General features: G+C 42.0%; 3 protein-coding genes across 6 annotated transcripts in view; 1 reads left to right on the plus strand and 2 right to left on the minus strand.

The window, feature by feature from the left end:
* Window positions 1-11659, minus strand: adprhl1 (ADP-ribosylhydrolase like 1; the record flags this gene model as incomplete). The annotated part of the gene is made up of 9 exons (XM_080730482.1): window positions 11614-11659; window positions 10859-10925; window positions 6560-6786; window positions 4794-4958; window positions 4563-4688; window positions 2683-2823; window positions 2015-2142; window positions 1149-1281; window positions 1-170 (listed from the first exon to the last, which is right to left on the minus strand). Exons 3-9 carry the CDS (start codon window positions 6771-6773, stop codon window positions 1-3), a joined length of 1077 nt encoding a protein of 358 aa, XP_080586608.1. The 5' UTR covers window positions 6774-6786; window positions 10859-10925; window positions 11614-11659.
* dcun1d2b (DCN1, defective in cullin neddylation 1, domain containing 2b) lies at window positions 9451-20923 on the minus strand. 4 transcript variants are annotated; one of them, XR_013962203.1, is made up of 8 exons: window positions 19770-19883; window positions 17618-17834; window positions 16676-16844; window positions 15412-15542; window positions 12795-12877; window positions 12487-12583; window positions 11614-12128; window positions 9451-10925 (listed from the first exon to the last, which is right to left on the minus strand). XR_013962203.1 is itself a non-coding variant. In XM_080730485.1 (8 exons), exons 3-8 carry the CDS (start codon window positions 17790-17792, stop codon window positions 12049-12051), a joined length of 735 nt encoding a protein of 244 aa, XP_080586611.1. In that variant the 5' UTR covers window positions 17793-17834; window positions 20636-20749; window positions 20865-20923; the 3' UTR covers window positions 9451-12048. The 4 variants fall into 4 exon arrangements, 3 of the variants coding, with proteins under 3 accessions (XP_080586611.1, XP_080586609.1, XP_080586610.1); XM_080730485.1 differs by lacking the exon at window positions 19770-19883 and adding exons at window positions 20636-20749; window positions 20865-20923 and having other exon boundaries at window positions 9451-12128; XM_080730483.1 differs by adding an exon at window positions 20865-20889 and having other exon boundaries at window positions 9451-12128; window positions 19770-19900.
* tmco3 (transmembrane and coiled-coil domains 3) overlaps window positions 20597-21067 on the plus strand; it is a 17071-nt gene continuing 16600 nt past the window's right edge. Inside the window, exon 1 of the mRNA XM_080730487.1 lies at window positions 20597-20717. The gene's annotated coding sequence lies outside the window, so the exon portion shown is untranslated. The remainder of the gene's footprint in view (window positions 20718-21067) is intronic.

The raw sequence follows: 21067 nt of genomic DNA on the forward strand, positions 1-21067 counted from the left end.
TTACTTCTCTGTGCACTTGTCTGCAGTTGAGGCCTTGTGGAGTGCAGCTCCCAGCTCCTCCAGCCGCGGCCTCTGCTCTAAATCCTGGTACAGCCCGCCGGGAACCTGGCTGATGCCATGCAGGAGGCCGAACAGACAACCTGCTATCAGGCCTGTGGCTTCACCCGCACCTGAAACAACACAAGGAGTTGTGGACGGCACAGTCAGCAGGGAGCGTGGTGTCTCTTATGCAGAGGTGGGAAAAGAACTCAAATGTTTTACTTAAGTAGAAGCATCAATACTGCAATGTAGAAACTCTGTTAAAAGTACAAAAGTACTGGCATCAAGACCAAATAGACAAAGTTTAAAAAGGGCTCAAGTGGTTAATGTATGTTTTGTTGCGACCATAGGTCGCAGTTTACTATCAGAACACAGCTTGTCCGTGTCTATATGGTCGTCTGGACGGGTAACGCCTGACACTGTGGTTCCCCAGACACATCACTGTGACATCACAGGTGACATCACAGTGATGTCAGATACTCAGAGCAGGGATCTCCATTATATGGGCATAAACAGGTGACATCACAGTGATGTCAGATACTCAGAGCAGAGATCTTCATATATGGGCATAAAAGGTATTCTGCTAGGGATCTCCATATATGGGCATAAAAGGGATTGTATCCCAGATGATGCCATGTTAAGAGAACCACACAAGGGCGAGGTCGCTTTTCGCCCTTAGGTGTCTTACTGGTAATAATACTCAAAATGTACAAAGTAACTAGTACCGGTAACTAAAGTTTTCAAATAATTGAAGTGGAGTAAAAAAAAGTACAATATTTGCCTCTAAGAGCATAAGTAAAAGTATTGAAATGTTTCAATCCTCCAGTAAAGTAGAAGTACCTCAAAATTCTACTTAAGTAGCCTACAGTACTTGAGTAAAGTTACTTTCCACCACTGCTTGTATTGTGTAGTTGTAGCTGCAGACTACCTCCATGAAACATGCTTGTATTGTGTAGTTTTAGCTGCACACTACCTCCATGAAACATGCTTGTATTGTGTAGTTGGATGCTGCAGACTACCTCCATGAAACATGCTTGTATTGTGTAGTTGTAGCTGCAGACTACCTCCATGAAACATGCTTGTATTGTGTAGTTGTAGCTGCAGACTACCTCCATGAAACATGGCCCGCCGGCAGACTTCTGTCCAGTCGCTTTCCGCTGCCAGGAGGGCATCGTAGGCGATCATGGGGGCATCGTGTCCCCTGCGGCCTGGGCGCCCTTCAGAGCTCCAGCGTTTATACATCTGTATGTTCAGGAATGTGTTCAAATTTGGTTGGTATGAGTATTATGTTATTTTGCCCTCCTGTACACAGTCAAATCCTGTTAATTCATCCTTTTGTAACTCTGAGTGTGTTCAAATGTAAGATTAACGCTTGCGCCGGTTTTCTAAATGGGGACCCAAGGGGTGCCCTCATGGAGAGGAAAGGAAAGTGATAATGAATGTGTATAATATAAAAGTAGTAGCTTCAAATTCAGTTCATGTACTTTTCATCATGGTAAAAAAAGGGGGGGGGGGAATAAAAAATAAAAGGGGGGGATAGCTTCCTTTTTTTTTTCCTTTACATATCTACTGCATAGTACTGTGTTCTATTTGTCTGTCATTCAATGTTATATGAGATACTTCAATGGTTTCCAGTGGAAATAAGCTTAGTCTTTTCATGGATCTCCTTTTAGTAGACCTTGTACCAGTGAACTGTACCGTCATGAAACTGTACCTTTTCCTATGCAAACTTCTAATAAAGTCTTCAATCAATCAAGCTGATCTACCAATCTGAGTTCCCAGAGGTCTTTTCTTCCGCCACTAGGTGGCGAAAAACTGATCTACAAGCTCACAATCAGTCACATTCCTGGCTTGTAGATCGCATGGTCTGTGAGCTTGTAGATCATCATGGCAAGGTCCTTCAAATAGCTATGGCTATTCCTATTTGGGAGACCTTGCCATGGAAAGGTTTGGGAAATCCTGGTTTAAGCGTTACCTTGTCTGTCTCCTCAGCATCGTAGCGATCAGGGAACAGGGGTTTGTTCTGTCCTTCCTCCTCTATCCCTCGCTCTTCCAGGTAAAACTGCCACTTGGCCTCAAAGTAGAACCAGTTCTCCTGATACTCTACATAATAACAGTTACACACATGAACACCAGTTTGCTAATTGACATATATGACATATTGACATTATATTTGGGCAAGAAGACAAATATTCAGGCACTTCAGTAGAGACTGGGACACTTCCGGTTAACAGCAGACATACAAGCTCATGTCGTGTCGCAGATGCAACCGTTGTGAGCTTGTAGATCACACTCGGCTGCGACGCCGGAAATGCCGCTCGCCTTCTGCGCAATGCACAATGGGAAGTTGGAAAGTTATGGATAAAAGAATATACTTTTTTGAGAACATATAGAGCAGATTATTAGACCATGATAACAAAACGGTCTACTGTCCAGAACATCATTTTGAAAGGTTTCACATGACCAGATTTAATCCAGGCCAGCACAGTTTACGCTTCAACAAGTGAAGTCTTCAGCAGGACATCTGACGTTCTGATGACTTGGTCAAATTGGTTTCAGACTCTGCTCCTTGAAAGTTCTTTTTGTGCATGCATCTTTTGGACACCACTGTGCAGTCCACACACATACTGTATGCACTCTGACCTGCCATGTGTCGTATGGTCTTCTTGCAGTACTCCTCTGCCTTTGGGATGACCTTCATAAGGTCGCGGCCCCAGGTCACAGGGGGCTTTCCCTGGATAGCATAGGACGCGAACAGCGCAGTGGTCATGGAGCCCAGGAAGCCTGAAGCCAAGATACACACCATATGACAACTATGACAACATTGCCTAGAGCAGTGGTTCCCAAACCTTTCAGGTGATTGGTATTGTGTTAAGTATCATTTTTATCATTGATTAGTCACCTTTACAACAAGGTGCAGCTTGTAAGCATCGGGCATTCGTGGAATTAGCAACACAGCCAAACGTGGGAGTAGCGCCAACCAAAAATGTGCCAAAATGGGCTGGCCTGTATACTGTTCTGTCAACACACTGGTATCCACCTTTGTTGCTTGGAGCATTGAACCCACTATCTACACGTTTGGTTGTGTTGCTCATTCCATGAATGCCCGATGCTTACAAGCTGTACCTCGTTGTTTGGTATTATTGGTACAATTGGTATTATTAAAGGGGAGATATAATGGACCTAAGTCAAATTTCCTTACTTTTTGTGCACAGTCTATTTCTTTTTAAATGTAGGAAAAGAAAATAGGAATTCTATTCGAGTAGTGACCCGTAAAAATTGCTCCATGACCCACAAATGGGTCCAGACCCAGTGTTTGGGAAACAGTGGCCTGGAGAGAATAAATTAAACTCTATTTGGCTGAATTTACAGGGCCAGCCGTATATATATCACCACTGGAGTATAATCATATACAATCATATATATACACAGTGATGTCATTACGTGCGCATCCCGCATCAAAAACTCATTCAAGTCGCCCAGGGACTCATTCATGTCATGGTCCTGGGGTCCCGGGGATGAGCCTCCATTGGAGTCCATGTTAAAATAATTTACCGGGTCGCGGTAAAATAAATACATTTTAAAATTCCACAGACACCACCATTGTTCATGGGTGAAAGCATCCTACTTTACCCTACGTTAACACAAATAAAATCCACGTAGAAAGCATTAAACAGGCGATAGAAACGTCAATGTTTTGATTCCACCGACGTCCGACGCCATTTTGCGCGCCCAAATTCATTAGGGGCACATGTTTTAGTAGTTTTAGTAGTTCTAAGTTCAAACATTAGCCAAATTGTAAAATAAATATAAGAAATAGGCAAACATTTTGAAAATAGCCGATCTACAAGCTCACAGCGCTCGAAAACATTGTATTGAGGACTCATAAAACTTTTCTGGGACCCATTTGAATGACCACTTGAGGGTCCCGGGACCCATTACATTGAAAACCTAGTAACATCACTGTATACAAAATGCATATAAAGACAAATGTACACACCCTCTTTCATCTAATTTTCCTGAGCTGGAAACCTGTTGGGCTGGGATTTCCCACCTCCCGAATATGACATACGGGAGGTGGGAAATCTCTTTCGAACGACCGTCATTTCGACAAAGGAGCGTCGGGAGGGTTAGCGACTCACCCCACGGAGGTTAGGGTTAGGGTAAGGGTTTGTGTTGGGTGTCGAAAAGATGACACGTAGTAACAGCGTAGCGCTCCCACACATGTTGGCATCCCTATTCATAGGTTTCATTTGTAGTCCTAAACAGCCATGTTGAGGACCAACACAGGTGTTTGAATTTGTCTGATTGGTATAGAACTAATGTTCTATGCCAATCAGAACACCTGTGTTGGTCCTCAACGTGGCTGGTGTACAAATGCAACCCATGAATCTAGTAAGTTTTACATGTACTACTACTAATGCCAACTGCCAACTGAAAAAAATAAATGTTAAAATATCTACAAGCTCAGGTCTGACTATCGACACGACACAACACTGTTGTACGACAAAGTATGTGCCAACCTGTGGGGTGGTTGTGGGTCATCCTGCCTGTCTCCACGCTGACCTCCACCAGAGTGTCCAGTCTCTCAGGCTGCCAGTACCTCATACCCACACACATGGCTTTGGTGGCTGCACCAAAGCCAGAGCCTGGACACAAACAAAGACACAGATTTGTAGACACATGCAGTCATGTCATCTACAGTATGTTATGTTTATGCTCATAAAATGTTAAATTATCATAAAAACACACACCTTTTTCATTGAATGGTGTGTGCCAGGCCAGCAGGAAATTGTGGGGTTTGAGATGGGCGCAGGCCTCCGTGGTGGCAGGGTCAGGAGCACGCCCCTGAAGTGACACCATAGCTTCCACATAGAGACGCACAAGCTCACGATACAGGTCCTCCAAGCACCAATAGTCTGGCCACACACACACACACACACACACACACACACACACACACACACACACACAAACAGGGACGCACAGAGAATGTTAGAGAGGCAGGGGCTGAAATTTCTAAAAGGGCCTTTTGGTGAAAACTGAACCTTAGTTCAGTATGGTATCAAGTACGAATCAATACTGGAGATGTGGTTTAATGGCAGATGCTGCATTCAGGTTCAGGAGAGTTTGGACAAGCCAATTCTCTTGAATGCTGCCTTTAGGTATGACATGGAAAGAGGGGCATTTGCATTTCTTTCACCATAGTAAAAACTGCATTCATGGTCTGGAGAGGGAACTTTTTACAGACAGATAAAAGGACAGGGGCTCAAGCCCCCTTTGATGTCTATGTGTGTTCGTGCCTACACACACACACACACACACACACACACACACACACACACACACACACACACACACACAGTAACTGAGTCATTCATGTTTGGCATGCATGGCTAGCTAAATTTAGATTGGGCTTGCTGGGCTGCAGATTAGGCCAAGCATGCCAGCAGGATTGGTGAGACCGTGAGTATATGTTTCCACACATTAGGGGGGTCCTGCGGGATCCACCAGCGGACCTAGAGCTTTGGTTATGTGGGTGACACATGCTCACAGAGCATCCCTTCTAATTTAGTAGTATAGGCTTTGGCAGGAGACGGGGCTTTCACAGCCTGGATACAGGGTACAGTCGAGTGAAGGGAGCAGAGACAGACATGATCAATGTCTAAAGAGGGAACGTATATTACGTATCTACGTGCATGTTTCTCCATTGTGTGTTGGAATGTACACGCAAGTGGCCTAATCTCAAAAGATGTCATCAGCCTTTCACTGGACTGCCGTCACTGGCTTTGAACTGCCTTTCACTGGACTGCCGTCACTGGCTTTGAACTGTATCCAAACATGATCCTGGCGGATCATGGAAGGGTCATGGAAGGAGGATCATGGAGGATCATTGAAGTCTACCAGCTATTGTTCAGCAGGGGAAGAGATGAGGATCAGGCTTTCCCAGAACATTCTATTTTGGACTATTCTCTCTCAACGCCTCCCATCCAGTCTGTGACAAAGCTTGAAACAAGTGATGAAATTCTGAAACAATGCAACGGTGACCTTCACATTTGAGGCTGACATTTAAGGGTCCGTTTCTGGCTGGATGGATTATTTATGGCTGCATGTTTGGATTAAGGCATGTCAGTAGGATTTATCCTAAAGACATATTGCGCCAGAAAGTGATTATAAACTTTCATGGTCTGTTGGAAAAGTTAGAAAGTTGTTCAGGTCCTCTGTACATTTCAGAAAGATTAAAGGTGGATCTGAACATGTTAATACAGAAGAGAGGCATGTAGATACATATAGAAACTAGTCAAATAAGCTAAAAGACGTGTGATCTATAAAACAAACAACAAATTATGAGGCGCTGTATTAGCTGACAAACTACAGTGGCTTAAAACATTTTTCTTTTTTTTCTTTGTTTCTTTTTTGCAAATGTAAAATAAAATGTCTTCTTCCATTTGAATCTAGTTCTCCAATTTGGAGCAAATAATACAACTTCCATACAATTTTCCATACAATGCTCACCTACCTGTTATAAGTGCCGCTGCTGTGGTCATATGCATCAACACTGAATCGCTCAAGGGCCAGTTATCTGCGTCCAACTTCAGGTTCCCCAGGCCCCCCAGAGAGGCCAGTTCTTCTTGGATCTGACGCCCTGATGTGCAGCTTTCCCAACGACCCTTTCTGTACCCCAAGGCATCGCCCACAGCACCCAGAACCATGGCTGCTTGGAACTTCTCCATACCTTTGAAACGTCTGTGGTCCCTCTTGCACACAAACCGCACTGGTTAGAAGTCCATTAGAGATCGTCAGCCACAGCCAAATGGACAGCTTGGTTCTGACGCCGTCTTCCACAAAGTTCAAATATAAGCTTCTGATGGGCCCTATTTATTTCCACAAAGGAATTTCTCTCACCTGACAGATTCCCAAGGATTTCACCCAGCCACACACATGCTCAAAGGGTTCTGCACTGACTGTACCATAGAATGCGTCGTCTTCGACTGTACATAGTAAGTAACTCTACTGCCGCCTACCCCCGAAGTCTAAGTCCCAGTTCCTTATCATGTCTCTCACCAGTCCATCATTCTCTCACAGACAAACACTCAATCTGTCCCGTGGGTAGGCATGCACGTGCACGCACACACGCACATACACACACGCACGCGCCTTTATCAACCATAGCTCCTTTGTGTAGGGCGGCAGTGGGCTCAACTGTGATCAGGTGGCTCCTTAAAAGGCAATCCCCATGGCTCCATGGCCTACAAGCTAGTTGGTGTGTAGGGCAGTATGGGAGGGGTCGGCTTGATAGATTGGTCTGGGGGTCAGAGACGGTTAATGGACTATTATGCTGGATTTCATGTCTGTCAGCTGGTCCCGGGCCTTGTTTACACCCCTCCCACCCCACAGGGAGAGGATAAGTATGTAACACCATCTCTGTGTGACCCTCACTATAGTTGTCCACACCCTGGCTATTGACCCTTACTCCATGCTCTTGCCTATTATTCCTGTATTTTCCTCATCACCTAGCATTGGCCTTTCTTGTAAACTGCACTACTTAAGTTCAGAGCCATACACATCTTTCAATCCACATCCTCACCAATACTTTGCAGGATTCAAGATGTCGCGATACTGCCTTGCCCGTACTCTGGTTTTAACCCAGAGACCCCCACCTAAACATTCAACAGCTCAAATCCACATCCCTTATTCTTCCATTGTCTCAGCATCTTCCTTTCCTCCACCTTTCCTCTGGTTATAGCAGTTCTACCTGTTACTGGCTAAAATCAGTGTAGCTCCAATCCTGGAGAGCCAATAGGGATGACAACAGAGAAATGCAATCTGATAGGGGTCAAGTGTTATGATGCGTGCGCGCACACACACACACACGCACACACACACACACACACACTCACACTCACACTCACACTCACACTCACACTCACACTCACACTCACACACACACACACACACACACACACACTCACACTCACACATACACACACACACACACACACACACACAGTCACACTCACACTCACACTCAACACTCTCACACTCACACTCACGGAGATGCTGCTGGTCAGATTGGCTCAAAAATGTGACAAAAAATAAAATCTCCAAGAATTCAAGGATTTATGAGGTGTGTAAATATGTGCGCTTTTTGGGTGAACTACTCTTTTAAGAGAGGACTGGCGGGCAGACGGACCGTCAGACTTGAACTGGCATGGCCAGACTAACATCACTGAGGGCAATTCTTTTTTGCAATGGCAGATTGAGATTTGACTGGTTTCCAGGACACGGCAGACCTCTGACTCATGTCACTGTGACTCAGCCATAACCATGTAAGGAGTTCCCAATGCAGCTATGCCCGAATATGGAGTGTGTTGTCTAACCTCGATGTGTCGTCACTCGTCATGGCATTAAAGGGATATTTCACTTTCAAAAAAACTTTTGGTCATTTTATTGTTTAATCAGGCTTTTATGAACACCCTGAACAGTTTTTAATTTGCTTGATTCAATATTTAGATATTTGATGTAAATGTTACCAGGCCCTCCTCCTGCAGGAGGCCTCCAGATACACACCCATTGTAACTTCAAATTCCATTTTAACCATGATAGATTAATTAAAAACACCCGTTATTTTATTTTTCTGGTGACTCATAATACCCTCCTAATACGTGAGCAGGCCGTGTTTTTTCGATAACCCTTTTCATTTATTTTTAATAATATTTTATTGTATTTAATTTTTTCCATTTTCCAAAAGAATTATTACAAATAAATGTAAAAAGTTGTTGAAAAAACACAGCCTGCTCACGTATTAGGAGGGTAGTATGAGTCACCAGAAAAAATAATTGGTGTTTTTAATTAATCATGGTTAAAATGGAGTTTGAAGTTACAATGGTTGTGTGTGGGGAGAGGAACTGGGCCTGGAGGGCCTGGTAAAATTTACATCAAATATCTAAATATTGAATCAAGCAAATTAAAATCTGATCAGGGTGTTCATAAAAGCCTGATTAGACGATAAAATGACCAAAAGTTTTTTTGAAAGTGGAATACCCCTTTAAGCGCAAACAAATCTCTATATATATGGGTATAAAAAGGGACAAGGACTGACTGATACAGTGATCCGGTTGTCCAGAACCACAGATCCAACTGCTATGCCCATACATGATCACGTTCCCATACCGGACCGACAGACTTCAAACTCGGCTCGATGCCCGCCATCCAGGGAACATCAACCGTGTCCGTGGCAAGACTTGTTCTTATCTGTGACAAATCTTAGATTTTCTGTTTTACACACCATTATAATGTTCTCATTCTGATCATGAGAACCAATTACTGGATGTCGGTTTTAGTACGTCTCTAAACCAACGTTTCTGACAAGAGATATTTGTTTTTGGGGTAAATGACATACTTAGTAAATAAAAAAATAAAACATGCTTTATTGACAACCCTTTTCCCCCACAACATTGATCTGTATGCCTCCATGACAAAAGACAATATGCTGTCAATATATTCTTTTTATTACCAGCAGAAATAATACTGTTTGAGCAGAATGAGCTGATCGTGACTAGAAACACAGTTGACAACACATTTGACAACTAAAAGAAAACGTACCACATGTACCATTTTAGGACAATGAAGGATGTCTCCTTTGCCATGTTCAAAGCCACAAATGATCTCCAGTCAATACATGTGAATAGGGGAAAAGGGTTTATATTGCCATGTAGCCCCAATCTTTGACTGTAAAGGGAACCAAGATTTGAAAGAGGATTAACAAGCAAATCGTTTCAACAGTAAGGTTGCAACATATCCAAAACATCTAAGTGGAATCAATGCACATGTCATTGCCGAGTATTGTATTAGTATAATGATCATCATCAACACATTTACTCATCATCAGCCATATAAACCACTGATTTTCAAAAATATTTCTTTTGAACCTTTTAGCCAGATTGAAAGTGGTTAACAGTCATGGTGGAACTGGTCTAAATACACCATATCTGGTGTAAGCAGACATAATAATTATTTTAATTACCATCCCACCTCCCTTTATCAAACCTTGAGTATCTATCGTACAACTTCTCTGATTAAGATTTAGGCAGGATCAAATTTGAGAACTTAAACATACTTCTCTTGACCTGATGAAAAGGCTAACGCTCTCTCTGTGTCAATCCCCATCTGCTTCCTATTCACACTCACATACTTGTCACTAAAACAGGCGTGTATACAGTACTTTCAATGGCCCCTGCCCTAAACCACAACACGGTTGCTCCAATTAAACTAGTAGCAGGCAAACCTCAGTGTGGCTGGGTGGCAAACTTCAGCGCAGAGGACATAGCAAACACTGACAAAGTAAACAAGCTAGCCTTCTGGCTCCCACTGATGCTGAGGAAGAGAGACTACTGGTACCTGAGTTCTATTTTATGTTACACGTGTTTAGCCAAGAGTGAATGCATTTAGCATACTGAGGTGTCCAAGTGTTTGAATTGAAGTTTTCAATGTTTGGAGTAGTGAAATGGTCAAATCACATACCACTAGTCTGTCACCCGACTATCTAAAACACTATGTGGATTTAGTTGCTAATAGCTGAATAGCAACAGCGTTACCCGAACAGTGTAAAAACAAGTTAAAATACATAGAACAGCAAACTGGGATGTAGGCGTTTTGTTTACAAAAGTGTACAATGTAAGTGATAACTACTGTCACGTAAACTGAAGAGCTATGTACTGTAGATATGTGCAGTGCTACCTGGTAAAAGATCTACAACTTAAAAAGTGTCAATCAGTGCAGTTGGTATAGAGTTGGCAAGTACAAGACAAGTCATCACCTGGATATGAGTAGAAAAAACAGTCAATGTGCCGGTCAGTTTCTCCTTGTGTACAACAGTTTACACACTGCAAAATAAAAATTAAAAAAAATGAACAAAAGAAATGGACAAACGCAGAGGTGTTATAAATGCTTCTCAAATACTTCTCATCATGGATATAAATGTTTTTCATAGTTTTTCATATATTCATTCTTCTAAAGCTCTATGTCTATAATCCTATGGGTACAGTATCTTACAACTGTAACAATAGTGTATCTGCTGGTGTTGAGCTCAAAAAGCATGCTGCACTCTCCAATTCTCAATCTGAACATGAAAAGTGGATCTGAACTTTTACACCATTAATCAGTGTGGATTATCAATTCTGACCTTTTTCACTTTACAATAAAACCAAATGAGATTTTATTTTTTTCCTTTTCTTAAATGTTAAATTATAGAGGCAGAAGTTTGCGTCTAACACAGTCACACACACACACACACACACACACAACCACACACGCACGCATAGTCGCATACACACACATAATATATGTGATGGCAAACAAGCACCCTTTTCTGCTCTGAAATGTGATTGTGTTTAGCTGTTACCTCCCCCTGTCTTAATCTCATTGAAAATAATGTAGATAACTGTTTTTTTTCCCCCCGCCTAATCTTCCATGGCACTGCTTAAAGCAGATGGAAACAAAAACATGCAGAATTTAACACCTTATTCAATTCATAATTGGCAAAATAAGAGGCCACATCCTACTGTCACACACCTCATCATCTGCGTCTGCAGAAAACACACTTTCTGCTGTGGTCCCTCTCAACCAGACCAGGGTGTGGCCCTGCGGAAGAGGGGACACTTAAGCGAGCCAAGTCCAGAGCAGCGGTTCTAAGCCATCCACTTGTGGTTTGCTCATCAGCGAGGAATACTGCAGACGCCCTGGCAGTCAAATTGTAGCGAACAAAAAACCCCCAAAGAAAACACTTGCTGTTGTTTCCCCCTCTCGTTTTGTCTTTCTGAACGGGCCATCCCAGGTCACTCCCCAACCATGGTCTCTCTTTCAACTGGCAGAACAGTCTCACAGACAGCCTGCAGAAAGGCTTATTGACGAGAAGTCTCTTTTTGGCTCATGTGTATAAAAAAATCCTCAGTCAAAAAAATGGGAGAAACACAAAAACTGCACCCCTTGCTTGGAGCCAGGGCAGCACTATATGGTTTTGCGCTTTCCCCCTGTCACAATTGGCCGAGCAAACTCTACAAAGTCGTCTATGAGGACAGGCCATGCCCCTGGGGAGAGACAGAATAAGGTCAGTTACCGTGACAAGTGATTTTAATGCAAGAACGAACAGCCAAGTTCATTAAGTCAACTTCCCTGTGATGTAGTAGTTAGGAATAAAGCAGATGCCCTCTACTGGCATGGCAGCAGACCACATAAGAATATTTTCTCCTTTATTCACTGTCATTGATAAGGCAATAACACAGTAATAAAGTAATAATACAGTAGAAAACAGAACAAACATCGCAGAAGTCATACACAAGTACCAATACTGTAGATATCAAATATATGGGCCTCATGATAAGGATTCATCATGGTATTCATAAATTATACACTCAAACATTTTCCATAGGCACTTAATGACCTCACCTTCCTCGTCGTAGTTTGACATGTCATCTGCTATCATATTGCCGAAGTCCAGAAGCAGGTTCCAAGTGTCCTTAGGAATTGATCGCTTGTGATGTTCCTAAATAATATACAATACAGTTCAACAGAGTTCAACAGAATCACCTGAAGAACTAGCACACAAATTCATATCCAGATTCACATTAATCCTTCAAAGAATAAAATTTGTTTTGAAGGTCTGTGCACAATTAAACACTCAAAACAGTTATGGTAATACTCAAAACAGGGTTTAACATCACAACACAAGGTTTTGTTCTGGGACCCACACTCACCAGTAAAAAGCGATTCCAGAGGTCTAAGAACTTGAAGCGACCAGTAAGAACCAGATTCCAGTAAGCAACTGCCATCTCCAGGTCTATACAGTACGAGAGTAGCAAACCACAATGCAGGGTATCAGTAATGTACATTTAAGAATACTTTTTTAAGACCTTCTTAAAGGACAACTTTGTTTTTTTACAACAAGGGTTCATATTTTAGATTGTAATTAGAGAAAAGAAAAAGTGAGTGTTAAAATGTTTTCATTTGCTTCGTTCTATTGTTTTATCGCGTTTACCGTGCTAAAATGTGGGGCATGCGTACAAGTGGCTAAATATGTCTTTTTAGACACAATAAGCCAGCAGTTTCTTTATTGCTATTTACAGTAACACTTCTAGCCCCCATAAGCCACATCCAACCATGAAAGGTTGCGTTGTATCTTGGGAATGGGCTTATTCTGTGTAAAATGACATATTTAGCCACTTGTACCCATGCCCCCAACCACTGAAATAAGAATCTCTAAAACAATAGAAAGAAGTAAAGGAAATAATTTTAACACTCATCTTTTATATTCTTTAATTACAATCTAAAATATGAACCCTTGTTGTAAAAAAACTAAAGTTGTCCTTTAATTACAAAACAAGTTAAATAAGGCTGCACTGTATACAGTATGTTAACATTCTGTGCCAAATGCCAAAATGGCTCCAAGGTAGCTGTGCCACGGTTTTGTATGTTTTTCTTTATTGCGCAATCAATTTTTTTTTTATTTTTTTTTTTATTTTTTTCAGTGGCAAAAAGAATTTTGTCAATCAGACATGGTTCCAGAGATAGAGCTGTTTGAATGAAAAAAAGTGTCCATCCACTAGAATGAACACACATTTTCTCAATCAGCTAAACGAGGGACATCTTTTTGACATCTTTTTAAAAAAAAAAAAATTTATTTTTTTTTATACAAAAAACTCAAAAGACGTCAAAGCCGTCATTGGCACTGAACGCCTTTGCAAAAAAACCGTCATGAGACGTCATTGGCACAGAATGAGTTAATATAATGTAACCACCTGGTTCATTTATGTTGACCATGGTCAGTTGTACCAGTTAGGGTGGTTTTATTCAATATTAACTTTAAGGCTGTTCTACTTCTATAAAAACCCTAAATACACAGCATGCCCAAGCTGTTAATAATCGTTTTATCGTTTATGTATAGTTTTATTTTCTTCTTCTTTTCTCAGTGGTGCTGTCCAAATTGAAGTATAGTATTTATCTGCTCCTTTCCTTGTCTTTGCATTCTCACAGCTTTTTTCTGGCACCATCCATGCGATCAGAAAGTGCGTGCTTGTATAATATCCATGTGATTCCACAGAGTTCGGGTCCCTTTTTTATTATCGTCTACTGGGTCCAGCTTGGTCCAGATTACCTCGGAAGAACTCCAGTTCTGTTCGGATCATAACACTAAACCCATGCTGTATAGCGCTGATTGTTACAAGCTGCTGGAATTGTCAGCTGTGAAACTTGATGTGTGCTTCTCCGTATGGCCATGTGCATATCTAAAATAGCAGACATACAAGCTCACAGCGTGGCACGTTGCGAGAACTTGCGACGTGTTGTGAGCTTGAAGCTCTAATATTTTCAATGCGTGTAACCATCGTACGACGAATATAGACTGATCTAATGCGCACAGCGCAGCATGAAGCAGCAGCAGCGGCGGTGAGCTCCGCTGTCGTGTCAGACTCACAGAACGTGATACAATTTTAAAATTATGATAGGTTTTAATGGTTGTAGCCTTACTAATTTAGCAAAATAATTATGTGAATAATGGGATTAAATGATAAAATAGCCTAAGAGCCATTTTCCCAGCCGGCCACGGTGGCCGGTGGACTTATAATTACCGGCCAATTAAACATTTAACCGGTCAATGGCCGGTAAATACCGGCTAACGGAAACTCTGATATTGTATTCCACGTCTAAATGCTCCTCCAGATGTACATGTTATTTATGAACCAACGAGGTAGGTAAACAATGATTACCATCCACTATACCCTGCCTGTCTAACCATCGCCCGGCCCTCTAGTACGGTATGTCCACTATTAGTCACATTCATTTGCTTGTGGAAAGATGAACAAACTAAATCTCACGTAAAATAGCATGAATTGACAAACATCCTGTTATATATTTGTGAAAATGGATACCAATGGACACGTCATTAAAACATATGATCTAACCAATCTATGTACTCTCAAAATAATTTAACATAAAATCACATTAACCCTGGCATCCCTATTTTGGGCAAATTGTTTGGGACAAATTGTTAGGGACAAAGAAATATCTCCAAGCTCACAATGTGTCATGATGATACACATTAGGAGCTTGTAGACTGGCTATTTTTGCTATTTGTCGGTCGTATGACTAGACTAGTACACTGTGGTTAAGAAAACAACAAAATGGTTCTCCCTCGCAGCACAAAATCAGCCTTGTTCTACAATCTAATTGCAGTAAACAAAAAATCGAGTGTCTTGTTTGTATTTACAGTTTGCACTCTATTGTGATGGGAAAGAAGACCACTTTGTTTTTGCGGCAACCACCAGCATTGTTACCAGCTTTTTTTTTTTAATAATTAAATACAGTGTTCTTGCTTACCTAAGCCCTTCTGGCCTGGATTCTTGGCAAAGTTGAAGGTGAATTGATAGAAATCCTTAAACTTCCCTGTGTCTTTCAGTTCCTGCTCTAGTCTGGGGAGGATTGCCTTCAGTTTCTCTGGACTGTCGCAGCTGGAAAACAGACACACAACATCACCAAAGATTGGAACACAAAATCAAACATAGCAAAATTCCACTGCTGCAAATTTACACATTAGCCATGTTTCCATAAGCTTATTCGAAAAAATAGGAAGCGAATTATCAGAAATTCGCATTAAGACAAGGCGAATTTAGCCTGTTTCCATTTGTGGGTGTCATCCGAATTAGCGGCGGTCGCATGAGTTGATCGGGCTGATTTTTTCAGAACGAACCGAGACGTGAGCACTGCACGTCTGACTGCTGTGACTAGATCGCTGCTGCACAGTGCACACTCATCCTGCAAGTTTCAGCGTCCTCTGGAAGGTGGCCGATCTGCAAGCACACAACACGGCGCGGAGACGCGGATGCGAGCTGTTGTGAGCTTGTAGATCGGCCACTTTTGGCACGCAACACCGTGTGATGAGGAAGGGTTAGCTCACTCATGGCTTGACTCCGGGAGGTGAAAACGGGAGGAATTTACATACGGTCCGTGTCACTCCGTGTGTAACAAACAACCGGTTTGTTTTGTGGGCTAAGGCTATACAATGGATGTTAAGCGGCAGGGGAAAGTTGGAGGACGATATGGACCCAGAACGTCATCATTTATTCGCATTAATTGTCTGCCCCGTTTCCGTTCACAAATGTGCATTTAGTTTATTCGATAAAGCCTCAAAATCCACCTCCTCCAAGCGGATAAAAGTTTTTGCGGATAATGAAAGTTTATTCGAATTTTGAAGTGTTTCCATAAAAGGCTTAATGCGCATTAAGAGGCTTTATGGAAACGCCACTATTGGTGAATTGTATTTGCTGGACTGTTCTGGTGAATATATACATACAGTAATGTCAGAACAACGACTTCCGGATCCAAATGACTGATTAAAAATGTTAAATCATTTAGTTACCCTTTTGTTTACAGTTGAAAAAAAAGAAAAAAGAACAGTACCTTTGACCATTTCAAACTGGCTTCCCTATTTTGTTTGTGTCACATCGTGACGTTTGAGAGCTTGTAGATCTGCCATTTTCGCTATTCATTGTAAAATAAAGTATTTTAGGGTTTGAGTGGTTAAACCCAACATGTAGAGTGTGTTGCAACTGCGTGCAAGGCTACCACACTGCTTGCTGCTCACCCAAGCTCAGCCATGCCATCCAGGAACTCTTTCCTGCTGAACTCGCATTGCGTGGCGGCTCGGAATTTCCACGCCACCACCAGAACGCTCATGCTGGCTGGATCCAAGGTGAGGTCATCGCAGAACTGCTGGATCCCATCAATGCCTATCTTGCCCTCATCCTGGGGGTCTGTGAAGACAACAGAGGTGAGTTAACCACATGAACCCTAAAGCCCGTATCAGAGTCTACGGTGGAGACCTATCCACCGCAAATTTGAGGTGGAAAGCTTTCCACCTCAAGTCAGAAAATAAGTGCAGACCATCATAGTATGCCACGGTGGAGTCCTATTCACCGTGACTGACTAGTCTAGATTGACCAATCAGTGAACGGGGTGTAGAGCCTGTCTGTCTGATAGTAAAAACAGAGAGATGTGTTGGGACTCACGGTGGAAAGCTCTCCACCGTGAGGAATGATGTAACGTTGTAGTTTCATGACTCAAAAAGACTCGAAAAGACTACACCGCGGTGTAAAGCCTTCCACCGCGGACCCGACTATGATACGGGCTTAAGAGTCCCTGTTCTGGGGGCAACATTCTGCCAAAATAGTTGACAGTGAGTCGCATAGCAATGCATTGTTGTGAGCTTGCATTGCGACTTGTTGTTATCTTGTATATTTGCTAATTACGGCAAAAAGTTTTGGTGTGGGAAAAAAAAAAGGAGCTGACCAAATATAACCGTTGTTTGAGTCAGTGGTTAAGCTTAAACGTATACTACTTCATTGCATGAGGGTGTCACTTGCCAACAAGAACAGATCTACTATACAACAAGACAACACAGAATGTAGATCCTTTTAATTTAAGTAATATAAATGAGGTTTTAGCAGTGCAAGTTTTGTTCTCTACATTTGTCTTTCAGAGGTGGTGAGCTCTGAAACACGAGCTACTGTTCGCCCCTAGAGCTTGCCTTTGTATCTGTTGTAGAGCTGTTCCAGCTTCTTGCGATCCACAGAGGTTTTCATGGATTCTTTATAATAGAGGTCTGGGTTTTGGAAGTAGTTGTCTGTGGCAACTTCTAGTTTCCAGTCATTCTGCGTCAGGCAGTACACGGCTGTCCTCTCCCCTGCCTGCGTGAAGGACATGAACTGCCGAACCTTGTCCTTCTGCGATGACTTCAGCTTATGCTGAAACACAAACCAGCACACATAATTACTTGCAATGCCTGCCGATACAATACATGCCTCTATACTTTAAAAACGGTTTGATCCATATATTTATTTTATTTTATTTACAGCAAACTTGTCGCTATGGTAAACAACACAGCTCAATATGTACGGTGTGTACGGTGTTGGCATACTATGTAATTACAAGCTAGCTAGATTTGAATTACATTTTTGGAGCTGTGTGAAGCACAGGCTCCCTATACGTGGCTGTGTGGGTCTGTGTGTGTGTGTGTCTGTCTGTGTGTATGTAGCCTGAACTTCCTAAACTTCGGCACGCCACTAGTCCCACAGTTTTGCCACCACACACTCGCGCCATATGTCAAATCGACCGGCTTACTCGGGAATCGTGGGCTATTACTTTTCTAAGAGAAAGGTTCTATAGTTTAATTGATATTAATTTATTAGTGAATTAATTTTCCCCATTGACTTATAATGGGAATCGCAAAAACTCACATTCAATTATTTGTCTCTCGCAAACCATAGGGGCTAGAGTTTCAAGACTTGGAGAGGAGGTTCATAATGATTTCAAGGATTAAATAAAAAATAATTGTGTCATTTGGCCGCATGGTGGCGCCATAACACCCCACTTTACGTTTTGGCCTGTAACTCTTGAACCGTAGGTCGGAAAATTAAAAATATTTTTTCCCTGGATTCCTTGGGTCATGACGCATCTCCCCATATAGGCCACGCCCATTTGCGCCATGATAGATTTTCCGCCATCTTGAATTTTCTCCAAAACACACTTTTTGCTCCTTTTCCTACATATTTTCTTCAAATGTCACAAAAAACGGTACACATGATCCACACACACACACACACACACACACACACACACACACACACACACACACACACACACACACACAGCTCCACTTCACACGGGTGTGATTTTTTGTTCAGTTCAACTTTATTATAGACATACTCCACTTTACAAGCAGAAACACATCGACAAGACAACATAGTACAATACAGGACAGATCCACACAATAGCAGTGGTTAAAACACATGTTGACAGGCACTCAATCCAATGTTTCCAAAGACACAAGGCATAATCGTGTCACTATCTGTGTAATAAGATCAGCCAAAGCTATAATAATTGTTTACATTCCTTCAATCAAAATAAATACATGTTGTAGACAGAAACAGACACTCAATCCAATGTTTCCAAAGACACAAGATACACTTGTGTCACTCTGTGTAGTAAGATCAGCTATTATTGTTTACATCCCTTCAATCAATAAAACGTGTAGCAACGATAATCACTATACTGTTAAAACTTCACACAACAAATGGTGGCAATTCAGCAAGCAAGTTATAATCCTAAAAAAAAGCTCGCTATTGCCACGCGCGCACACGGTTCGGTTTGTTTACCAGAGAGGGAATAATAACACACGGATCTATATGCTATAAATTCAAGGCTGTCTGATGTCTATGTGGAGGATTGCGGTCCAGAAGAACTGACTGACCGTCACCCACCCGCGGTGGTGGTGGTGGATGTGGATCAAACAATTCACAGAGACAAGCTAGTCTGTCTGTCGCGACCCAGTTAGACCCAGAGAGAGAGCAGGGGTGTGTGTGCGAGTTGGCAGGGTGTGCAGCAGCAGTCTCAACCCCCGGCACGGCACGGCATTAGTCCAGGGCAGACACCAAAAAGGGAAAGGTACGTGGTGCCCCCCCGGCGGCTCAAAATACCATCAACTGACCTTCCATTTCCCTCATATTCGACATAGTGAACCAACCAGACATCATTTTGACAGAGGACACAACACACACCACCGCTCCCCTGACCATGTTGGTCACTGTCACACACAGCATTCATACCATGGCCATTTGCACTGCTTTAACTGGGTTCTAAATTTGGTCTGGGGTTTGTCATCTTTATCTTGTTTTACCTACCATTTTATCACCCGCTGCTCTGTTTTGGCCAAGTTGATATATCCAATTACTCTCGGTGCGCATGCGCCGGACACACTGCGCTACTGGAACTTGGCACGGTTGCATGGTGGGAATTGTAGTCCCGTTTGAATCTAATGAGCAAGGCAATGTTTTTGGTTGTACTTTTGGTTGTATCTTTTAAACACATTTTAATTGTCAGGCTTTTTTTGTATACTATTTAAATAGTATACAATAGCATTGAGAAAAAAATAAATGCTGCTAGATTTGTTTATATATAGCCTAATTACACTATGCATGTGACATAGCTGTTTACACAATGCTGTAACCCCTCCAACTGTTCCCCATTTTCAACAGTTTTGACACTCGCTTTGGCACATGCCAATAGTTCATTTGAATTGAATTGAATTGAATTGCGTCCATCTTATTAGAGTATATTGGCTTAATTGGTTATCAAAGTGCTTCTGACACTTAATTCAAATTAAGTTTAGTTTAAATGCAGTATATCAATCACTGCAGTGCAGATTGAACTCCTGTTGCTCGAACCATTACCTGTTTCAATCATAGAGTACGGTATATATAAAGGTTTCAATGGACACTTACTTCTATTCTAAAATAAAATAGACTGTGGTCGAGACATTCATCTCGCGATAATGACAGTGTTTACAGCACTTGAAATATAGCTTGGGGGAACATGCACAAAAAACTACAACTCCCATATCAAAACCGCTATCTATGTTTCGGAAGTAGAGTTTAAGCTGATAATAATAGTTTACGATTGTTTTGTAATAACTCGGACTAAATGTTGTGTATGTATCGTTCGACCGTTTAGTAGACCTATAAGTCAATGATAGTAAAGGCTAACCGACAGAATGTTAGCTTGGCTGTGTCGTCATTGGAGTCTATGTCAAACCCAGCTGGCTGGAGCTGGTACAGTCTGACAGCTCTCTGGTGACCAGATTTCTTCTCTTTTATTTGTTGTACTAGCAAAGAAACACAAAGCTAAAGATCAGCAAACGAGTTGAATTTTAAAAATGATTTCGATTCTTCACGAGAACATTATAACATCACTCTCAATGGTCAGTTGTTTTTACTTACTTGATACAGACGTGGCTACCCACCCACACACACACACACACAGACCTGGCTGGTAGCCGTCGAACTAAACATGAAGTTGGTTGCATGAAGTTCTGATCGGCTGGCTTCAGCTATGTGGCAGGGAGGAGGGGGCAGTGGTCTAAACTAAAGTACTTACTTAAGTACATTTACCTAAGTATACCGTACTGTACACAAGTTTGAGA

The sequence above is a fragment of the Nannobrachium achirus genome (genome assembly GCF_963921795.1).
Source record: "Nannobrachium achirus genome assembly, chromosome: 7".
NCBI lineage: Eukaryota > Metazoa > Chordata > Actinopteri > Myctophiformes > Myctophidae > Nannobrachium > Nannobrachium achirus.

What these genes read in the sequence shown, in the direction of transcription:
- dcun1d2b (XM_080730483.1), bottom strand. Translation starts at nt 19,874, where the DNA reads ATGCAACCGTGCCAAGTTCCAGTAGCGCAGTGTGTCCGGCGCATGCGC. An exon ending in GAGCAGCGGGTGATAAAATG is followed by an intron (nt 17,835 to 19,769) that starts GTAGGTAAAACA and finishes TTTGTGTTTCAG; the next exon opens with CATAAGCTGAAGTCATCGCA. An exon ending in GATGGCATGGCTGAGCTTGG is followed by an intron (nt 15,543 to 16,675) that starts GTGAGCAGCAAG and finishes TCTGTTTTCCAG; the next exon opens with CTGCGACAGTCCAGAGAAAC.